This window comes from Dipodomys merriami, unplaced genomic scaffold (assembly GCF_024711535.1).
Source record: "Dipodomys merriami isolate MVZ:Mamm:240054 unplaced genomic scaffold, mDipMer1.0.p SCAF_35, whole genome shotgun sequence".
Lineage (NCBI taxonomy): Eukaryota > Metazoa > Chordata > Mammalia > Rodentia > Heteromyidae > Dipodomys > Dipodomys merriami.
Window position 1 is genome coordinate 15,539,828 of NW_027205048.1, and position 19,658 is coordinate 15,559,485.

General features: G+C 47.1%; 1 protein-coding gene across 1 annotated transcript in view; it reads right to left on the minus strand.

Annotated features, from left to right (window-relative positions):
• Positions 1 to 19,658, minus strand: part of LOC138803858 ((E2-independent) E3 ubiquitin-conjugating enzyme FATS-like) — a 198,357-nt gene that overhangs the window by 158,681 nt on the left and 20,018 nt on the right. Inside the window, exon 4 of the mRNA XM_069987928.1 lies at positions 16,677 to 16,688. Coding sequence (XP_069844029.1) covers positions 16,677 to 16,688 — 12 coding nt within the window. The remainder of the gene's footprint in view (positions 1 to 16,676; positions 16,689 to 19,658) is intronic.

Consider the following 19,658-nt stretch of genomic DNA (forward strand, 5'->3'; position numbering starts at 1 on the left):
ATTCAATGATATTTGTATTTATTGAACATTAATTTTAGCACCTTTTCTTGACTCTTCAATTCACACTCTTATTTTTTATCTCAGAAGCTAGCAGGAAAAGGTAGAAGACACTCCTTGAAGAATAAGGGAGAGGTGAGAATTGTCAACAGTCCAGAATCATTTTTATTGCTTAGGTAGGAGGAAAAGGCTAGAAAGATGCACGTGTGTATTTGCTTAGTTTTCAACTTATGACATCATCTAAACATCTCAAATTCTAATAAAAGGGAAGGAGGGCATCTCTACTCCCAGTAAACCAGTAATTATACATTTGATGTATCTCAGCCTAATTTCTATTTCACAAATACATTTTATCACTGCTAGCTAAACTGACACAAGCATTATAGCATGTTTGGTATTATTGAACTTTTCACGACTTCATTTAAGGTGAATGTAATATCTGATTGTACATATTGGTAAATCTTCCCGCCACTAACAAACTTTTAGGTTGCTTATAGTTCTTTTTAGAAGAATAATGAAAATCTTTAAGTTCTGAGTTGTTTACCTTCTACTGAATTCCTTCTTCCCAATGGACTTCAGTAGTTTACCCAACCATTGGAAATACTCCGTTTCAGTGTAAGAATTGTGAGGTCATTGACATTTTAATGATGTTGAGGATTTCTCAGTGTATTTGCCAGTCATGTCTCTTTCATCCTTTGACTATTGACAGATCATACATGGTGTTAATAGTTTTCTTATCACTTTGTATGGTACTTTTCTGATGACAAAAATCATCATTGTCATTCATTAGACTTGGTGGCCCTGCAGGTCAAGGACAATGTGGGATTTATCTGCGTCTGATGGATGGTGACACATGACTAGCTCACAGCATGCACTCAACCAATATTTGCCAAGAGTGAATTAAGTCCTATCTGTTGCAAGCATACTCCCCCCCTATAAGGCCACCGTCTGTGCCTTGTGCTTGGAAGGCACTAATAAATGTTGATTGTTTATTATGATAATGATGACATACGGTATGTTTATTTTCAGTGGCATCTGTCATGAATAAGAGTCCCTAACTTGGTTACTGCAGTCTAACCATTTTAAGGATTGCGGAGTTTTTTTTGGAGGGAGTTGTTTCACATATTAATAAAATTCTCTAAATGATCAGTGTAGAATCAATATGGAAATGTATCAAGGACTCCCACACACCCGCGATCGTCAATCCACAGCTCCTCGTGCTCAGTAGGTATTTCACAGCTCAGCAATATTGAATGCAGGGCACTTAATCCCCTCGAAAGAACCTGTGAACAGGCTAGCTCCACCTTGCTACCCTCCCTGCTCTAGCTCGACCTCTCATTGGCTCACCTCCAGAAACTTCAGCTCCACATCTTCCTGGTCCGCCCCTCTCATGGGCTGGCTGTGATGCTCTATCCCTATCTCCATCCAGACTTGCATGAAATGTTAGCGTCATGGGCAGGGGGTGTGGCTGGCTCTCATTCTTCACCCCGAATGCATCTCCATCCCCAAGACACAGCAGCTACTCAGCATTCACTGCTGATGAACATAAGTGATTGAAATGAGCTCCATGTCCATCCCCCTTGGTAGGTTCACCGGTCCATAATTTCATCAGAAAGACCTGGACCCAGCATTCTACTCTTCCAGCTTAGTACTGAGCTCTTCCTTTTTTCTCCTCCAACTCAAAACCTTCAGGAGTCTAAGCCTCAGTACTCTGTGGCAATAGTTCTCAACAAGTACTGGTCCATCAGCCACAGGGTTCACCTGCCAATGTCCAGAGATAATTGTGGTTTTCATCACTGGAGGAAGGAGGTGCCATGGTGCCTAGTGTACAATGCATACATCTGCATCCCACCCTGAATAAAGAAACCCTGCTTGCTGAAATCCTCCCCAATAACTTCGGCACTTTGTTTCCTTTACCCACCACTGACCCCAGAATTGGAGAAGTGACAGGGAGACTTGTCACTGGCCTGGCCACAATGGTCCTGCTGCAGCCAAGCGCTCTGGCTCTCTCAGAACCGATCCCACCATGGTCAGAAAGGCTCATATGCTCCTATTAGAAAAAAACCTCAATGACCCTTCAGATCCCTACTTGACACAAAATTATTCAATTTACATGTGCAATCACATATTTTCATACATATTCCTCATTGCCACAAATTAAGTAGTATGATTGGAAAGCCCCGCATGCAGCATTAACTATATAATTTGATTTTAAAGTATTCTATGCAAGCATCCTCCCGAAGACACAGGGAAGTGAAAGAAAACAGCACAGCCCCCTAGCTGTGGCCAACCCGGCCCGTCTCAGAGCGCTCAGACCTGCTGGATGCACCTATAGCTAGATGCCACTGCAGACTCCAGGGCTCTTATTCTTAAACATAGGTAAGAGCATGCTGCCCCTTGCTCAACACCTTCCCTGGCTCCTGAGAGTACAGGACACTCAACTCCTCTCCTTATGGCGTCAAGTTCACCACTGTCTTCTTCATTGGCTCCAGGATGGCCTCTGAGCTGTGCCCAAGCCCTACGGACATGCCTGGCTCCAAGGACTCCAGCTCTCCACACTGCACAGGCCGCGTCCTCCATCACTCAGGTCCTCTGATGCATCTTTCTCCAAGAGGCCTTCCCTGACCACCTTGATGAGAAGGTATACCACATCCCAGGCCACCCTCACGGTCACTGTCCTTCACGGAGCTCGGCACCAAAGCAACCCCAGCCTTATTTGTCCGTCTCTGCAGGCAGAACAACTGTTCCATGCAGGAGGGTTTTGTGTTTTATCTTTTGTGCCTCTACCAAGGCTTATCTCAAAGTCTCTTGCTCTGACTTGTTTTTCTTTTCACTTACAGCTAGTGCTCTATTTCGAGGGCTATACTTACAGTCAAGCTTTTGTACCATTAATTGAGATAGAGTCTTGTGGGGTATTTTTATGCCCAGACGGACTTCAGACAATCCTTAGATCTCAGCCTCTTCAATAAATAAAACTACAGTATAGGTGAGCGCTACCAGTTCCCAGCTGCAGGATGGTTTTTGATTGTTCAAAACTATAGTCTCGAGTCCCTGAACACTTTCTAGAATACATTGGGTATTTAATGTGTGTGTGTGTGTGTGTGTGTGTGTGTGTGTGTGTGTGTGTGTGTGTATGTATGTGTGTATGTGTATGTGTGTGTGTGTGTGTGTGTGTGTGTGTGGTACAGGAGTTCAAACTTCAGTAGATCTGCACTTCCAGGTAAGTATTCTACCTCTGATCCAAACCTCTAGTGCTTTTTTGGCCATAGGTGCACATGAGTGAACCTCGGTCTTCCTATTTTGTGCTTCCTGCTGTTACTGGAATTACAGCAGCATGCTACCACACCCAGCTTCTTCCTATTCTTTTTTTAGTTTATTATCTTTAAGTAGTTGTACAAAGGAGTTGCCATTAACAAAACTTCCTTTCAGAAGGAGTGTCCTAGCTTTCCTGCCCAGGCTGGCCTGGAACTACAATCCTTCTAATCTCAGTCCTCACCTAACTGACAGGTGTGCCACCCTGGTACTTGGCTTATTAAATAGATTTGGATATCCCCATTATTGTATTGGGACTTCTATTCCCATGATGCAAAGCAGCAAGGAACTTTGCTGATCTGCTCAGCAACTATGTTGGTGGGGGGGGGGGGACTCTTGCTGTGTGTTTTTTGAGTGCAGGCCCTACAGGATGATTACAATATAATACAACATGGTCTGGGGGATGTGTGTGTGTGTGTGTGTGTGTGTGTGTGTGTGTGTGTGTGTGTGTGTGTGTGTGTGTGTGTGTGTGTGTGTGTGTTGTTTTCCATTTTGAGGTTTCATCAGGAGCTGCCTCTGGCTAACCTAGGCCAATGGGATTTAGGGAGCTCGCAGAATTACTATGAAGACTGAGAACAGACTTGGCACCTGGCAGGCGCTAAGCAGGCTCCTGGGAGTGAAGCAGCAGAGAGTTAGGAATGGTTTCCTAGCCGAGCAGACAGGCAGCAAGTCATGGAGCCAGGAGAGAGGCCGTGACTATTCTGTCTTTCCATTATTTATTCCAGGGTCTGTGTCCTGGAATAGCGCATCCATGGGTCATTTTTCAGCCTTATACCAAGCGAGCAGTGCAGAAAGAGGGAAGACTTAGAAAAATATGCCCAAGGATACCTCGCACTGCACAGGAGGGAACAGGGCTCGGGGAATTCCCACGGGCTGCCGGCCGTGGGTTGATGTAGCCCTAGAAAGAGTCCAGTTGCTGGTAGGATAGGGAGAGAGATTTAAAACGTTAGGACTGAGCAAATGCAACACACTCCCGCTCTTCTCTGGCTTCCAGGAGCTGACAGCTATTTACTACTAAATCTGGACTGAAGACTCTGTGCTGAGAGCAGGGGGGGTCCCAGGAGCAGGGGTCTCAGAACGCCCCCCCCCCGCTTCTTCCCTTTGAGAAGCCTGGAGATTATGCCTAAGCAGACACCTGGCATTTCCTCCCGCAGCCCCAGGGCCCAGCCTCACACAGGTGCTGAGCAAATGTCTCAGGATCTCTATCTACTAGAGCGCTCTTCTCAGTGTGCGCTCCACATGAACAAGAAGCCTGCCTGCTGTGCAAACACCAACATAAACAACGTCTGTATCCACCCATTTGCACATGGGGTACTCTAAGGGAACCCCAGGAAAGGGAATAACTCATCTCAGTATCCAGCGTCATCTTCCACACTGACTTGACCTGGCAACACGTTCCTAGCCTGTGCCATGAAGTTAGCATCATCCTGTGTCACTGACATCCAGGAGGATGTACTCTTTGGGAAGCCAAAGTGGTCCTTGCTCATGCTGCGAGGAGGGGCTGAGAGCGCAGAAATGGGGGAACACAGTGCGCCTAGCCAGGGCATGCACCTTTCAAGTTCGCTGTGTTAGTGCCTGTGTATCCAGCTTCTTAATCCCTTGTCAGATGAATAGCTGGCAAAGATTCTTGGATATATCAATCCTTCATCTTCCTTTGAAGCAATCGCAGTCCTTCTCAGAAAGCTCTCGTCTGTGCCCATTATCTTCCAGTATTTCCCCTATGTTTTCCTAGTTTTCCTATAGTAGTTCCAGGTCTCCCATTAAGGCCTTTCATCCGTGTTACACTGATGTCTCTCACTGGGGAGACAGGGACCCGCTTTCCTTTCCTACCAGCACCATTTGATGAAGACATCATCCTTTTTCCACCTTGATTTTCTGGCACCTTTGTCAAAAGTCAGACAGCTCTAAGTGTGTAGGCTTATTTCTGGGTCTCCTAGACTATGATGTTGGTCTCTGTCAGTTTTTGAGCCAGTTCCATACTGGTTTTGTTACTAAGGCTCTGTAGTATATTTTGAAATCATGGATTCTGAAACTTCTACATTGATCTTTTTGTTCTGGATTGCTTTGGCTATTTGAAATCTTTGGTGCTTACATATGAAGTTGACTGACCTAACTTTTTGATGACTCATTCACTTTTTTTGGGGGGGGGTTCCAGTTGTAGGGCCTGAACTCTGGGCCTGGGCGCTGTCCCTCAGCTCTTCAGCTCAAGGCTAGCACTCTACCACTTGAGCCACAGCGCCACTTCCAGCTTTTTTCTCTTTCTTTTTTGCTTATGTGGTGCTGAGGAATCGAACGCAGGGCCTCATGCATGCAAGGCAAGCGCTCTACCACTGAGCCACCTTCCCAGCCCCTCGTTCATTTTTCTAAAGGTATCAAAGGCTCAAAGTGGAGTGACAGGTGACAACAGGAAAATGAGCTTGAGGAGTGACGTCCAATCACCTTGTTTCTTTCCTTGTCCATTGAACTTTGATGACCATCTCTAATTCCTATAATGGGTGGTTTTGAGGCTAGATGCCTTGAAGGAAATGCTGATTCCTTTGTACAGTGTGGAAGGCTGGGGCACGTGTGTTTGATTGGGGACCCCTGCACAGTCAGGTGAGGACAGCTTCTCAGGAAGGCTGGGAGCAAGGGGGGACTCCCCAGCAGCAGCCCTGTGTAGCCCTCGGCCCAGGCCAGTTCTGGAGACCAGTTGTTGTTTCAGGATTTGCATCTCTGTTGTCCCACTGAGACCATTTATCTCCAGGACCCACAGTCATCATGAACAGGAAGTAGGGGCAGAGGTCACCCAGTTGTCCTGGACAGGACATAGGGGCAGGGGTCACCCAGCTTGGTGAATTGCTGACTAGAAACTTCCGTTAAGATCATGATTTGTGGTTACTTCCAAACCCGTGTGTGTGTGTGTGTGTGTGTGTGTGTGTGTGTGTGTGTGTGTAAGAGAGAGAGAGAGAGAGAGAGAGAGAGAGAGAGAGAGAGAGACTCACTACTGTGATGACAGAAACTCTGGCTGCTTCAGATGTGTTCTTCCAACGCAAGCAGGGATTATGGCATCTTTGATATCACAATTAAAATGGATCAGTCAGGGAAATGATGATTGATCCCTGAACTATTGTGCTGAACTGTTGGGAGTGCTGAGATAGGCCTTGAGCAGAAACACTGAATCTCAGGGATCGATAACCTGAGCTGTCTCCGTCCTATCACTGCAGGCTTCCTGGGTAGCTGGGATGGGCAATTCAAGAAACAGTGTGGCTTTAAAAGTGCTCCACTGTGGTTGGGAAACCTCGATGTTTACGTGACAGTGTAACTCTCCTTGGGGCTGTCGCAACTTCTACTATCTTCTTACTACAATGACATCCATGCGTCAGGCACTGGGGCTGCAAGTGACAGAGGCCATTCTGATAAATTTGATTAAGCCGTTGAAGCCAGGCTGGCCCTCAATGAATGGTGACTTTTTAAAAGAATAACAGAAATAACTGGTTATTTTCGTTTCTAAGGAATGATTCCACCATGGCAGGCTTTGTACAAGACTGTAAAAACTGCGTTGGGCTCCCTAATGGAGAAATTGCACTTGAACAGCATTGGACTGACTGAGAAGAAGATGGGGGGCGGAGGGAAGACACCAAGGAATAGACTTCTTGCTTATCTCCTGCTGGCTCATGCCTCTAGTTCAGAAGTCATTGCAGTGTTGGTGACGTTTTGTTTTATTTTGCTCTGGTTTTAAGCGGAGGCATGAATACAGGGGGATCCACCATGAGAAAAGTAATCACTTCTAGTTCCCCTTTGAAAGTCAGATTGGGGGCTGTGACTAGGTACTCTCATTTCCTGTGGGCACCCAGCAAAGGAAACTCAGGTGCCAGCTGACTTGCAGACACTATGTTCCTAGTGCCTGGTTTATTTCTCAATGAGCCAGACCAGTTTTCGCTGAATATCTGCTTGCTTTCTTCATCTAAACTAGTGCCTGTCTCTGGGGAAGATACCTAAAATTATTCCCAATAAGTGTATTCCTACCATGAGGATGTGGCCTTCTGTGCCACACTTGAAACTCATGTGACAGTAAAGAGTATTGGCTTCCGGCTCTCTCAGGACGGGCCACTCATTTGTTCTTTTGGCCCACTCTGATATGTAAAGTCTAGACATCTCTTTGGCTTTGAGATTCTTAAGATCTCCAAATGCCTTTTTGTTATAGGGTAATGGCAAAGTGGGTGTCTTATTTATTTATGTACTTAGCAGACCTTTCCCAAAGCCAGCACCTAGTAGAGGTGAGAGGGCTTGCCGAACAAACGTGAGAATGGAAAGGGCTGGGATGTTGACTTGCTCGTTATTTTGTGGGTTCTCCACACATAAAGAACTGATGAAGCCTCTCTTTGAGGACTGAGTGCCTCTGGGGACAGAAAATAGAGTCCAAGGACTGATGGCGATCTTTCTGGAGGTCAGCCTCAGGGACATCCGTGCGTCCTATTGGCTCTGCCTCTCGGCAGTGAGAGCCAGTCAATAAGTAATTTCAGTTGGTTTTGCCAAGTGGACAGTTCTGCAATCTGGCAGTTACCCTCCCGACTGGTGCATCTCTGCAGTCACCAGAATGCCTGCCTGACCTTCATCCAGTCTCTGCAAATTCTCCGCAGGCCAGATGACCTGCCGGCCATTTACTCTCCACTTTCTGCATTGGATAAGATTGACCTGGTAATCCACAGGAGAGGGCCTCTGGGATGTGAATGCTCTGTTCCACTTCAACACCAGGTTAATATGTGTCTCTCCTACACTCCTTCCTGCCCAGCTGCTGTGTAGATGGTCATCTTCCCTGCCCTGTGGCCACTGGCCTTTGAAGAGACTCTGTGGAAGAATCAAGCATCTTAAAAGAACTCCTTGTGCACTGCCAGTGGACCAATTTAAATTCCAAACATAGTGACATCCTTGCTGAGACTGGAAGGCAAGAGGCAGCCTCTAAATGTGACATTTCGGGTCCGAACTGCTCATGAATGATGAAGGCTGGTTTCCACAGCATTAATCCACCATCATTGACCTCTTGGTGCATTAATTGTGAAGGGTGAAAACTTCCATGACGGCCGCTTCTGAAGTGCTAATTCCATTGTCTTTGGCAAGAGAACAAGAAGTTCAGCTTATCTTGTCTAATGCAATGACACAGGCAAACTCCCTCTGGCAAGGATTTGTCCTGAGCAGCCTCCAGTGGTCACCACAGACGGAAGGGAAGCAGCTGGCTGGTGGCCGAAAGCTTGAGCCCAAGTCCCACGCCCCACACATCTCAATTACCAAGGAATGTCTGCCTGGGAACAAATGGCAGGTGTGAACAGCCAGAGCAAGGATGGAGCTTCCAGCTGCCTGGCAGATGCAGACATCTGAAGGGATCTATTCTTTACACAGTGACTTGAAAGGGGGAAAGTTTTCAAAGTAATTTTTAAATTCTGCATATTTAAAAGTTCAGTTAAACTTCTCAGGGAAAAAAGGAAGCCCACAAGGGATTTGTAGGGAAAAAAAATAGTCTTATAAGTAAAATGTCTCTCAATGCTGTGGATTCACTGTGGATACAATTTCTCTTTCCATTTGTGAATACATATCCATACTCGGTAATCAGCAAAGACAGGAGCTATCAACACTATAAAGGGCTGGCCCGGGACAGAGCCTGGCGGAGAGGGTTTGATAAACACACGGCACTGTGAATGTGGTAGTGGGCGCTGCTAACCGTAAAGGCTGACCATGAACTTCACTGTAGTCACCAACTTCCCTCTTCACCTACAACTATAGCTCAGAGTGTTCCAGCATTAGCTGGATTGTTCACATCTTTTTCCTCTTAAAATACAGATCATAAAAATAGCGACCACCTTCATGTCCGCCCCACTGGAGGCTCTGTGCCAGCATGGCTTCACTTAGTCACGTCAATGTTTGTAACAAGAGGGCCGAGCAGGTGCCCTTGCACTTCGCCAGCCTGCCTCACTGCGCTCATGGAGGGAGGAGCAGGGAACACACCCAACACTGGCCAGGCCCTCTACTCCTTATGGAAGTCCTGAAGGTGAGTGAATGCTCTGTGAATGAAGCTGATGGGGCTGGGGGTACGAGACAAGATGGAAGGAGGATGACTGTTCACTTGATTTCTATCTGCTCTGAATCACTAGAATACGAACTTGAAGATGGCAGCATCCCTGAGGGTCGTGTGACATGCTGAATACTCAGCCTGGCTCTTGGCACTTAGTAAATGCTGAGCCACAGGGGAATCGCCACAGTATGACTTATCCACCTTGTCCACTTTGAGGTTCCAGAGCTCCGGGAAGGACAGGGGCTGGAACAGGGAGAGACTGAAATCGAGGGCTCTGGCAGCATAAACACCAAGATCCAAGGAGCCCCGGTACAAGCAGCAAGGCCAGGGTGAAAGACTCATAGAAGAAATACAACCTAACCAAGGAAGCCAAGGACCTCTCGACAAGAACTATAAAATTTTGAAGAAAGAAATTGAAGTAGACATTAGGAAGTGGAAAGACCTCCCTCCACTCCTGGATTGGCAGAATTAGTATCGCGAAAATGGCCATACTGCCGGAGGCAGTCTACAAATTCAATGCAATAGCCATCAAAACACCAATGCCATTTTTCACTGAGATAGAGAAAACAATCCAGAAATTCATATGAAACCACAAAAGGCTCTGAATTGCAAAAGCAATCCTGGGCCACAAAAAAGTAGTGCTGGAGGTATAACAATTCCAGACTGCAAACTCTACTACAGAGTAAAGAAAACAGCTTCATACTGGCACAAAATCAGACTTCAGGGCTAAAGGAACAGAAGAGAGGATCTAGAAAGAACCCAAGAGACCGATAGTTGCATAACATTTAATAAGGGAGCCAAAAACATAGAATAGATGAAAGACAGCCTGCTCAATAAATGGTGCTGGCAAACCCGGATATCCACATGCAAAAATACTAATATTGGATCCCTATCTGTTACCCTGTACTAATATCAAGTCAAAATGGATCAAAGATCTCAACGTAAGACCCGAAACCTTGGAACTACTACAGGAAGGAGTAGGACAAACATTAGAACTTCTCAGCACAGACAGGAACTTTCTGAGTAAAGTTTCAGGGGCTCGGCAAATCCAAGAAAAGAACTGACAAAGGGGATTGCATCAAACTAAGGAGTTTCTGTGTAACAAAAAAACATAGTTAACAAGCTAAAAAGATAGTCTACAGAATAGAAGATCTTTGCCGGCTAAATTTCAGAGAATGGCCTAACGTTCAGAATACGCAAAGAGCTCAAGAAACTAAACCCCAAAGAATCAACAACCCAATTAATAAATGGGCAAACAAGCCAAATAGAGGCTTGAAAGTGGCCAGTAGACACTTGAAAAAATGCTCAATATCTCTGGCCATAAATCTCTAGCCATAAAGGAAATATAAATCAAAACAACACTGAGATTCCATTTCATCCCAGTTAGAATGGCCATCATCAAAAACACAGACAGTAACAGATGCTGGAATGGGCATGAGGGAACACTTTGCCCTGCTGGTGGGACTATGTACTTGTTCAGCCTCTCTGGAAAGCAGTTTGGAGATTCTTCAGAAAACTCCACATAGAACCACCCTATGACCCAGCAACCCCACTCTTGGACATTTATCCAAAAGATTGCAAACTAGGATACAATTAACCCACCTGCACACCCATGCTAACTGCTGCATTCACCGTAGCCAAGGCATGGAATCAACCCGGATGCCTCTCAACTGATGAATGTATCAGGAAAACGTGGAATATATACACAGTGGAATTTTTCTCACCCATTAGGAAGAATGACATTATATCATTTGCAAAGAAATGGACCTGGAAAAATTATGTTAAGTGAAGTAAGGCAGGCCCATCGAGATAAAAGGCATATATGTCTTCTCTTGTATGTGGAAACTAGAACTAATTTATAAGCAGCCACATAAACACATAGGAGGCTGTCTGCAAGTGGATACAAATATACTAACCCAAAGTATGGTATTTATTTGTAGGGGGAAATTTAAATGGTGTTATTCCTTATGAAAAATAACTCATAATCCAACACAATGAATACACCAGGAAATGCACTTGAAAGGTAAAGAGGCAGGGGTGTGGAGAGAAGGAAGGTGGACAAATGAAGACAGGAAGGGAGGAAGAATGCAATCGTAATAGTCAATGCATATTTTACAAAATGAAGAAAATTGAAGGGAAGGGTTGGGTTGGGTGAAAGACAAGATGCAGTGTACATTATAAACTGATTCGTTGAATCCACCATACAACTCCTTTGTAAAACTATTTAACATTGATTTAAAAAAAGAATACATTTTTAAAAAGAGCCACGAGGTACAGCACCCTCTGTAGGCCAAGGACGTGTCCCCACGGATGTGGAGCAGCAGAAAGACAGGTGTCTGTGGGGATAGACACTGGCCTGGTTTGTGTGGTTGCAGATGTCCTGTAGAGGTGGGACAGAGCCAGCACCAGCATCCTAAGACACAGACTGGAAATGACTGGGAAATGTCAAGAATGATCTTGTCTCCAGCTCTCCAAACCAGAGGTACCACCGAGGCACAGGTTGACCTGCTGACCTCTGTGCCGCCAGGTATCTAGCCCACAGCTGTCTATCGGGACCTAACACTGTGTGGGCGCTGCATGGCGCAAAGGTGATGCTCTGGTTCTTGGGCTTTGGGGAGGCCTGTGGGAAGCTGGCATCTCCTAGACCTTCAGCACACAGCAGGCACGCTGTCCTGGGCATCAACAAACGCCGGCGAAAACCTTCGGGTATAAATCAGAACTCCCCTGTTCTGATGCGCAATTCGGAGCCCCATAGGTTCTTGGACTTTTCTGAACCCCAATACTCTTATCTTTCAGTAGACGCTACCTCATGGGGTGGTTGTAGACAGCAGCAGAAATCCTTATAACATGCAGGGAGTATCTGGGCGTGAGGCAGGCTGCCCTGTGGCTCCTGGATAAGTGGCATGAGGCACTCTGACTCTACGTGCCCCCTGGGGACAGAAACTTTCAGTTATTTTCAGTGCACTTTCAATGTGCTTTCAGCCATTTCCATCAAGAAGCAGGGCCCATTTTCTCATCTCTAGACTTCTGCTTTGACCTAGATGTGCAATGGCACGTTCCTCTTTCTGCTCCTGGCCTGGCCTTCACCTTGAAGAGTTTTCAGACCAGCTGGATTGAGCCGAGGCTTCACCCAAGCTGACAGCTTGCTGGTCCCAAACCTCTGAGCAGAATCCTACCAACATCGCCACACCAGACCCTGGGAGCTATAGAATGATCAATGGTCAATCAACTTATCAAGAACTGGGGCGGGGTTGGTTTCCACCTTTCTTGTGCCTGTAGTTAACTAAATTCCATGACTCTATAGATAACTAGTCCTCCCCCCGGATCCTCTGATGTTATGAGGACCTCCTCATAACACATCCTGATCTTCATGGAGCCTGGTTTGACTTTGAGGCCTGCTGCCATCTTTCAGTTACACCCCTCCCATCATCCCCATATGCTGAGACCCTTCCTGGCAGGCCGTGGCAAGCAGGCTCCGCAGGCATTCCCCGGCCTTCCCTCAACAGATAACCATGAAGTCATGTGCAGGGGAGCCTTGGATATTCCAGCCCCATGATTCCCTGCGCAGGCCTGGGGCAGAGCTATAGACACCAGAGGTGAGGTCACCAGCCATTTGCTGGTCTCCAAAGTGTAGGCCACGACACAGACCTGATCCATCCTGCAGGATGGCCTGGTCAGTGTGACCAAGGTTAAGGACAGAGTAGACCACTGCAGGGCTCCTGGCCAGGAAGCTGTGGGGTAAGCTGGGAGAAGAGCAGAGCCTATCCTGGGCCAAGGATTGAGGGATGAAGAGGAAGGCAGGCAAGGGGACCGTGTGAGTCGATGTCACATGCTGAAAGGCCAATTCCCATATTGCCAACCGGGAGGAAGCCCATGGATCATCCTTCACCTCTAGCGCCCCTTCTTAGCCTCTCAGCTATAGCATATAAGTGGCTATAGGTACCTGCCTTTTTCCGGAGGGTGACGAGACTGGCATCCTGGATGCTAATGATCAGTGATTAAAGTTAGTTCCAAATCATCACATAAATACCCAGTAAACTAGGTCTGAGGTCACAGAAGCAGCAGTGGGAGAATTGGCCTTTCACCCCCGACAGAACCTGTGTTCCCCGTTGTGTCTCCGAGGGCAGGGACACTGCATTGGCCGCACATTTTAACCCATGCTCAGAGTCCATATGCCCAGACCTCATCTCCAGACACAACTTCTGGGAGGGAAGTCCCTGCCCTGTCCCGCCCATCTCCCTCTTTCAAAGCTGACTAGGGACAGCTTTGGCCAAACCTCCGCCTCCAGGCAGCCTGTCTGGATCTTTAACCACTTTCATAGATTATCACTTAAATCCCATGAAAAGAACAAATCAAACTTAAGCACATGCAAGGCATTAGAGAAAGCCGCATTCAGAGTGGAGTGCAGAGTTGGCCTCCTGCCAGCACCCGCTTGAAGGATCTAAAAGAAACTAGAGGCTGAGGGTCATTAAAGCTAAGCTATTTAATACCGGAAAAGGAAGTGTATTTTAAAAGCACCGTCCCATTAGTCTTAACTATTGCTTCATCCCATCTTCCAGTTAAAACCCATAGCACATTTCTACCTCCTCTTCATTCATGGGAATGGAGGGGTGTGAGTAGGGGGTGCATGGCTCTCTACCTGTGCGGAGTGAGCCCAGAATACCAGCTTGGGCTTGAGACATTAAAGACAATCACATTCATGAGAGCCATTCACTCAAGTGACTCAGGATTTAGGAAATGGAGTTCAGGTCAATAAGGAAGTGGTACTATCTCTGAGCTCCCACGGCCGCCCGTGGTGAAAATCTACTCACGCCACAGGGTTTCAGGTTAACGATGGGAAATCTCCATGCTCAAAGAGAGAGCTATCGATTTTGATTCAAGTGGCCCATCCTCTCTTGAATCCTTCGAGTCCGGTGGTCCTCCTGCTCCCTCCTCCTCTCAATTCTCCTGGCCCTACTGGACCACCAGGGCCTCGGGGAGGCAGTCTGCACACACCCCAGCCTCCCTTTTTCTGGAGCTCTATCTGCTTTCAGTGGTTTTACTAATTGGCTTCCCTAAGAGTCCACTTTAAGAAAGATTTCTATTTAAAAAGAGCACCAACTGCTTTAGGCAAGCAGTCTCCGCGAGCTGGGCCTCCTCAGTGGCCAAGCATGCATGCAAAAAACCAAAAAGACCCGAAACTTCCTAGCTGAATCCTAAATTAGTGTATAGGAGCCTGTCCCTTCACACAGAGATCAGACAAAGCATTATCAAATACCAGCCTGAGGGGAGAATGTTCTGGAAAGTTTTCTATCATAAAATCTCCTCACATGCCCAAAGTAGGCAAGTGACGTGAAATTCAAGAATCACGCGGAACAGGTTGCCAGAGCTTCCCGATCTCCTGCACAGGAATACAGCCTGCCCTGGGGCCAAGTATGTCCTTGCATCCTCTTGGAAACTGGCTGGGGTCGCTGGGGTCACTGGTCCCAGTGATAACCTGCCACTTTTAATACCAGATCTCCTGTAGCAGGCACAGGCCACCCTGACTACTGTATCTCCTTGCCATGAGCTATGGGGAACCTTTGCAGCACTAACCTGTATGCATAGAGACAGAGAAGACCCATTCCTGAAAACCAAGGAAGAGAAATTCTCTCAAAAAGAACATGCCTCAAGAATGGTTTTATGGCCCACAGGCTGGTCTGATACCAGGATGTAAAGCAAGCAGTAAGAGCCCTGGGCACACAAGGGTAGGATAAATGGCTGGGTTTTATCTGACAGCTGTTCTACTCAGTGTCCCAGTCCTTTTTGTCCCTTCTGGTTCTGTTAGAGTTCACTTGCCAAATAATTCCTTTCGCTCTGGGAATCCAGACGTTAATGTGAGCTTTACAGGAAATACCACAATAACCTCAAAAATGCTTTTGATTCTGTGTGTTGCTCTCCGTTTATGCTGTACCTGTTTATATATTTCATTTACATCCTTTCCTTCAGTGGCCAACTAGCAAATGCAGCTGCAACAATGCCACTTGAGCTCATGATCAAGTCTGTACATTCCAGACCTTATCAGCCTGGGATGGAAGGGGCTGACTGAATAGTGGGAGGGAGGGAGAAAAGCAAGGACAGGAGTGAAGGTGAATCAAATCAGAACAGAAAACAGAGAAGGGACAGGCCCAGCATCTCACCCTGCTGTCTCAAGCCTTTTGATGCTGGCCAGGGTGATAAGCCTGTTTCTCCATCCCTACCCAGCCCGAGACTCCTCAAGCGATGTGGCTCCTGCTGCTAATCAGCCATGTCTTTCCAGAGCTGTTCTCTGAGCAGCTGGGCTTGGCACTCAGGCTAGTAAACAAAATCTGACAGGACCTGTGCTCTTCTGAAGCTCATGGTCTGTGTGGGGGAGCAGACAGTCATCAAATGCAAACAACCATCAAATCCTGACTATAACATGCACAGCACAGGAGGAGATGGTGGGCTGTGATTGGCTGTGGACCTGGGTGGGGCCTGGAAATTGGGCTGTGATTGGTGGATCGGAGTGGGACCTGGAAGGTGGGCTGTGATTGGCTGTGGGTCTGGGTGGGGCCTGGAGTCCTCCTTTGGCTTTAGGATCTGTGATGGCTCATTCGATTTCCCCAGATGAGAACTAGTGCTAAAGCATAGCCATGCTGCCCATTTGGGATTTCGAGAAGATCTCCTGTCCAAGCCTGGTGGCAAGGGGCTACTGCTACTCATCAAAACACTCAAGCTCTCTAGTGACACTTCCCCAAGGCATGTTCTTTCCCAGAGGAGGGCACTGCTGGATGCCTTCCTGCAGATTTGGTGCCTGTGTTCAGCGTGGGATTGCTACGCACCAGGTGCCCAACTTGGCAGCCCGGGCAAGGCAGAGCGGCTCACACGTTATGAGAGGGAGGAGAGGCAAGCTTCTTCCTATACCCTTGTAGAGTGAGCTATAGTGACCCCCAACCACCTCACGTCCACCTCCATCTGGTTCCATGGTCAACTCCCCGGCCACCAGTATATTTAAGGCAGGACCAAGCTTGCATGTCTTGGAAAGGAAGTAATAAAAAGTGTTGGATACAATTCTGTCTGACTGGAAGCCACACAGCGAGGAATCTGCAGCTGAGCTCTTTGCATAGTGCATGGTTTAACCAATTATTTTTTAATTAGATCATGTACCAGGTGATGGGCAAAGAAGCAGCTAGAGGCAGAAACTCACCTGAGGGAGGAAGGAGGTTGCTCACTGCAGGACTTATAGGCAATTGCAGCAAAGTGGAGTTGTGGCCGACAGCCACCGGGCAGAATCCAGGAGAGGATGTGAGCATAATTCTCTACCCAAAAGAACACACAGGACTGTCACGTAGCCCTGGTGACAAGGGTGGTTTGGTCTGTTTGCTTCCAATAATGTTTTCCCCAAGTAGGTTCAATAAGCCTACACGAGCCTCTCCACATCTGCAGGAAGACAGAGCGGCTGTGTTTTGTTCTCCAGCCGTCAGGATAGCAGAGACTGTCTTCTCCATCTACAGTGTAGAGCAGACAGGGTACTGAGTGGATGGGGACTGCTGCAGATCCAAAGCAGCCACCCGGGGTGGCCGAGGGAAAACCCACAAGCCTCTGACTGAAGCCAAGCACTGCCAGTCTCTGGGCCTTGGCTTTATAATCCAATTCTTGGCAGGCCCTGCTCTTTAGGCTGGCTTGGGAAGGTCAAAGGTACCTTGACGGAGCCAAGCAGCCATTTTGTGCAGAATATGTCATTTGATTTATTGAACAACTACACTCTGGTGCCGGAACCTAGTAGTAGAGCCTTGAGGAAAACCAAGTCCATCCTCATCCTCAAAGCCCACCGCCTTGAAGGCAAGCAAGGAGACACACCAGGCAGATAAGATAAACAATGATACACACAAACTGCTCTCAGGGAGCCAGGGTGGGACAGGCTGCATCCGGGGAAGCTGCTGGCAAAAGGATGGAATTAGTCAGAGCAGTACAGAGAAGGAGTGGAGAGAGGAGGCCGCAATGCTCAGGATGCAATGAAACTGGAGGAAAATCTAGAAGGAAAATGTAGACAGAGAGTGAAGAGCACTCTGCTGTCTTCAGGTTATACTTTGTCCTCTGAGGACCACTGTGGTTTTTAGCCAGAGAAGTACATTGATTAAAGATACTCTTATAAATTGTTCAACAGATGAACTCTCCCCATAGCCAGAAAGGAATCTGTAAAAAGAAAAAGAGACTTAAAGGAAGAATGATCAAAATGGATGCTTTAAAAAAAAATTCTACACAGTCAACTTCAGTAACTAGAACCATCATAAAGTCAAGGCTTCAGAAAGAATCCACCTGACACCCCTTGAGCTTCTATTCCTGTCCTCACAGAAGCTACATTTACAAATGACTTTCTTCAGTAGGTGATCTACTGAAGAAAACAGAACAATGCTCCTCAAAGCAGGACCAGGGGCCCATGTTTGATTCAGGGGAACTGTTTGACTCATAACTAACAAAATTAAAACTATTGTTAGGAAGACAGCAAATCTCTGCTCTTATAAAAGCTGGAATAAAGCAACAATTCTTCTCCAGGTTTAAGTGAAATATAATGTCTCTAATTCCACCCATCTATCACAACCCACCCTTTGAAAACTGCCAGTTGGAAAGGTCGGATTTAATTGATCAGGAGGGAGAGAATTTCCTGCCATCCTGTCTTCCTTCATAAGCCAAAGAGAATCAGTAATTTAAAATTCCAGGTAATCTTCATCAATTTCCCTTATTTATGCGTCCTGTCTGCTGTTTTCCCCCAGAAGTGGCCTGAGGAGACTCACCTGACTCTCCATCATCCCCTTCTAGAAGCGTGTGCGCAGAGGGGTAGCATTGATGCACCTGTTTTATAATATGCAGAATTGGAATTTGAAAGGGACTGTCTACCTTCCTCTGATTTCAAAAGCAGATGTGACTTTGAGTAGAAATTGTCATCTTTCCTACATTTTTTTCTCCTTTCGGGTTTGGGTCCTATTAATCACTGAAATTTTATCCAAGCCAACAGATTTCAAAGGCCTTGCCAAGAGGACAATTTAGCCATAAGAAATCAGCTCCTCGTCCTCTGCAGCTTGGAATTTCTACAGACCTAGACAGCAAAGAGCTGCCTTGTGCAAATCAAAGAAGTAAAAATGAGAATCCCCAGCCCACATTCCCTTCAAACTTCCTGCCCCAGCACCATGAGCCTTGTCAGGACTCAGCTACCGGTGGATCTAACTTCTGAAGAGGCTGCTGCCCACGCCACTGAACTTGAGGGTCACTGCAAGGAGACCAGAGAATCCTAAATCAGTCAAGTCTCAGGAGAGCTAAGACATGAGGAACAGGAATGATTGATCTCAAGATGAAATGCAACTGATAGCGAAGTCCATGCTAGCCTGGGAGATGTCTTCCTTTGGAAAACAAACCACCCACAGAGGCCTAGTCACATCTCTTACCACAACAGTGCTCTTCCTATTCAGGCCTGTGGGTCTTTGGGTTCGCAACCTTATCCTCTTCCCAGACCCACATTCTCTCCTGCAGAAATCTCAGCTGTTTTCATGGCTTCTCAAGACCTGTAGCCCTGCTTGCCTTTTTATTTATTTTTCCAGTCCTGGAGCTTGAACTCAGGGCCTGGGCACCATCCCTCAGCCGCTTTATGCTCAAGGCTAGTGCTCTACCATTTGAGCCACAGCACCACTTCTGTCCTTTTCTGAGTAGTTTAGAGATAAGAGTCTCATGGACTTTTCTGCCCACGCTGGCTTCGAACCGTAATCCTTCGATCACAGCCTTCTGATTAGCTAGGATTACAGGCGTGAGACACTACTGTCTCAAGAGCAAGCTCCTGCTTGCCTCTTGAAGTCTACCCAAACACCCCCTGCTTCTTGGATTTCTAGAGCAGATGTCACATTGGCCTCTCCCTGTCCAAACCTTCCTATGTAGGACCCTGTCATCTGTACCACCCCATGACCTCTGTGCCACCCCATGACCTCTGCGCCCCTGACAGGAAGTCCTCACCAGAGGCAGCCTCTCCATCTTGGACTTCGGCCTCCAAAACTTTGTGCCACATGCACTTCCCTTGCTTATAATTTACCCTGTCAGTGGGATTCTGTGAATAGCAGCAGAAAACAGATTAAGACGGGGAAGCAGGTTCCTGATCCAAATCCCCTGTGCTTTTCTGGAGGAGAAATCTGGACCGGTATGGGGATAGCAGCCCAGCTGAGCTCAGGGCCATCATGGTAGAAAGGACTCTGTGCTGATCACACCGCGTCAGACTCCTCTGCAGGCTCCTGGGCCTTTGCTAGGCCTCATCACTGGCCTGCTGAGTCCAGTTTGCACG